This window comes from Camelina sativa, chromosome 7, assembly GCF_000633955.1.
Source record: "Camelina sativa cultivar DH55 chromosome 7, Cs, whole genome shotgun sequence".
Lineage (NCBI taxonomy): Eukaryota > Viridiplantae > Streptophyta > Magnoliopsida > Brassicales > Brassicaceae > Camelina > Camelina sativa.
The window spans coordinates 27,038,057-27,039,902 of record NC_025691.1 but is presented as its reverse complement, the minus strand read 5'-3'; the positions used below and the strand labels follow the sequence as shown (position 1 = coordinate 27,039,902).

Below are 1,846 nucleotides of genomic sequence, written 5' to 3'. Positions count from 1 at the left end.
GGGAAAAAAAAAAAAAAAAAAAAAAAAAAAAAAAAAAAAAAAAAAAGAACTTGAAAAGGAGAAAAAAGAAACAAGTAGGTGCCTTTAAAACGAGATCACAATAAGGGCCGTCTGAGACATCTCCGGAGATAGTAACAACAAAGGTACAGCCACGATGAGCCCATAGATAAGGCCAAGCTTCACGAAACCACCGCACGAACTGCTTATCACCGACGAAACTCTCACCAGTTTCCGCGTAATCAAACATATTGCATTTCGCCGCCGTTACTGCCGGAGAAAACGGAAGCTTTACCAATTGACGATTAGTGTTTAGCTTCTTCCTACTCGGGGCGAAGAAAGCAAAATCCTTTCTTGTTTGTTGAGCACATCGGAAAGGAAGGTAAGAGGTTGAAGATGATACCACCATAGCTCCTCGCTCCGTCATTTTTAAATATGAAATTTTTACAGAATCAATGGTGGATTGATCGGTGGAGGAAGAAGACGAAGAAGACGAAGAAGAAAAGGTTTCGGAAGGAATCATCAAAAACGTGGACAGGTGCATTAATCTCGGTTATTGAACGGATTGAAAATGGTTAAAACCGGTTTGTTTTTTATACTTCTGAACCGGTAGTAACTGTAGCATGCACATTATAAGTTTTTGTTTTTTCTCACTTGACTTGTTAATTTTTTTTTTTTTTAAATAACATCACTTGAATTATTGATCAAACATATAATTTTTGCCTATTATGTGACATGCATTATTATATCTCTTCCATTTTATAAATTTTTTTTTGTGAAGATTTGTTTGTTTTTGATTTTTTTTTAATTCTATGTACAAATCAATCGTATGTGATGTTTTTGATCATTTTTCTACTGTTTTTTTTTAATCATTTCTGCTAGTGACCTAGTGTATCTTTTCATTATTCTTTTTAATTGTTTGTAGGATTACTTTTTAGTTAGATATTACGTTAGATTGTATGTAAAAAAACAAAAACCTCAGCGTTTCGCCGCGTTTTTTTTTTACATCGCAAACCAGAGTTTTCCAAAACCTCGCCGCAGATGAGTGAGCCAACCCACGGTGGTCGGGATATGCAATACGCCATTTTTTTTTTTGTAGAAATATCAAAAGAAAATGATAGATGTGATGACTTGGTACCGAAAAAAAGTTGGATTCTCTTTTTTTTTGTCTAGTTCGTAGACTCTTGTAATAAATCAATAAATAAAAAATTAGTGATTAGACAAAAATAAAGGGATATGAAAAATGAGATTTTTATGAGATAATGTATGATGAGAGCGATGTGGGATTCAATTTGGATGGTTCTTTACTTAATTATTGTGGTAATGGGTGTCTATTTGAAAGCGATCGAGATGATTAGATGAATCTCGAACCTCATATTTATTTTTCCAGCCATCGGATAATTATAGGATTCTGTACAAGTTACATCCCGGTATTTAAGTCCATGTATGTTTGCATTTTATATGGTGAATTTGTATTAGTCTAAAATGATTTTGGTATCTTTTTGTCTAATGTTGGAGAAAATGTTATCTGGTCCACTGTCCTATAGAAATTGCATTACAAACAACAAAGCATTCTACATCCACAGGTGGGATTATTATTTTTTTTTTTTTTTGAAACACCATAGCTTGCTTTTCATTCATTCAAATAAGAAACAAGTACAAAGAAAAGGGTTCAAGACCCCAAGGTTCAGACCATTACAACAAAAGACACTCCCCAATGCCATAAAAAGATAGATACCATTCATTGATTTTAGAATCATGAGAGCTGTTAAGCAAAGGCTTGTAAGCACATTGAAACATGTGAGATCATGATGAATCAAAGGATCATCCTCGAAAGATTCGCAGGACG

General features: G+C 33.8%; 1 protein-coding gene across 1 annotated transcript in view; it reads right to left on the bottom strand.

Annotated features, from left to right (window-relative positions):
* LOC104702827 (probable amino-acid acetyltransferase NAGS1, chloroplastic) overlaps positions 1 to 533 on the bottom strand; it is a 3,171-nt gene extending 2,638 nt beyond the window's left edge. Inside the window, exon 1 of the mRNA XM_010418749.2 lies at positions 83 to 533. Within this exon, the coding sequence (XP_010417051.1) occupies positions 83 to 520 (438 nt within the window). The 5' untranslated portion in view covers positions 521 to 533. The remainder of the gene's footprint in view (positions 1 to 82) is intronic.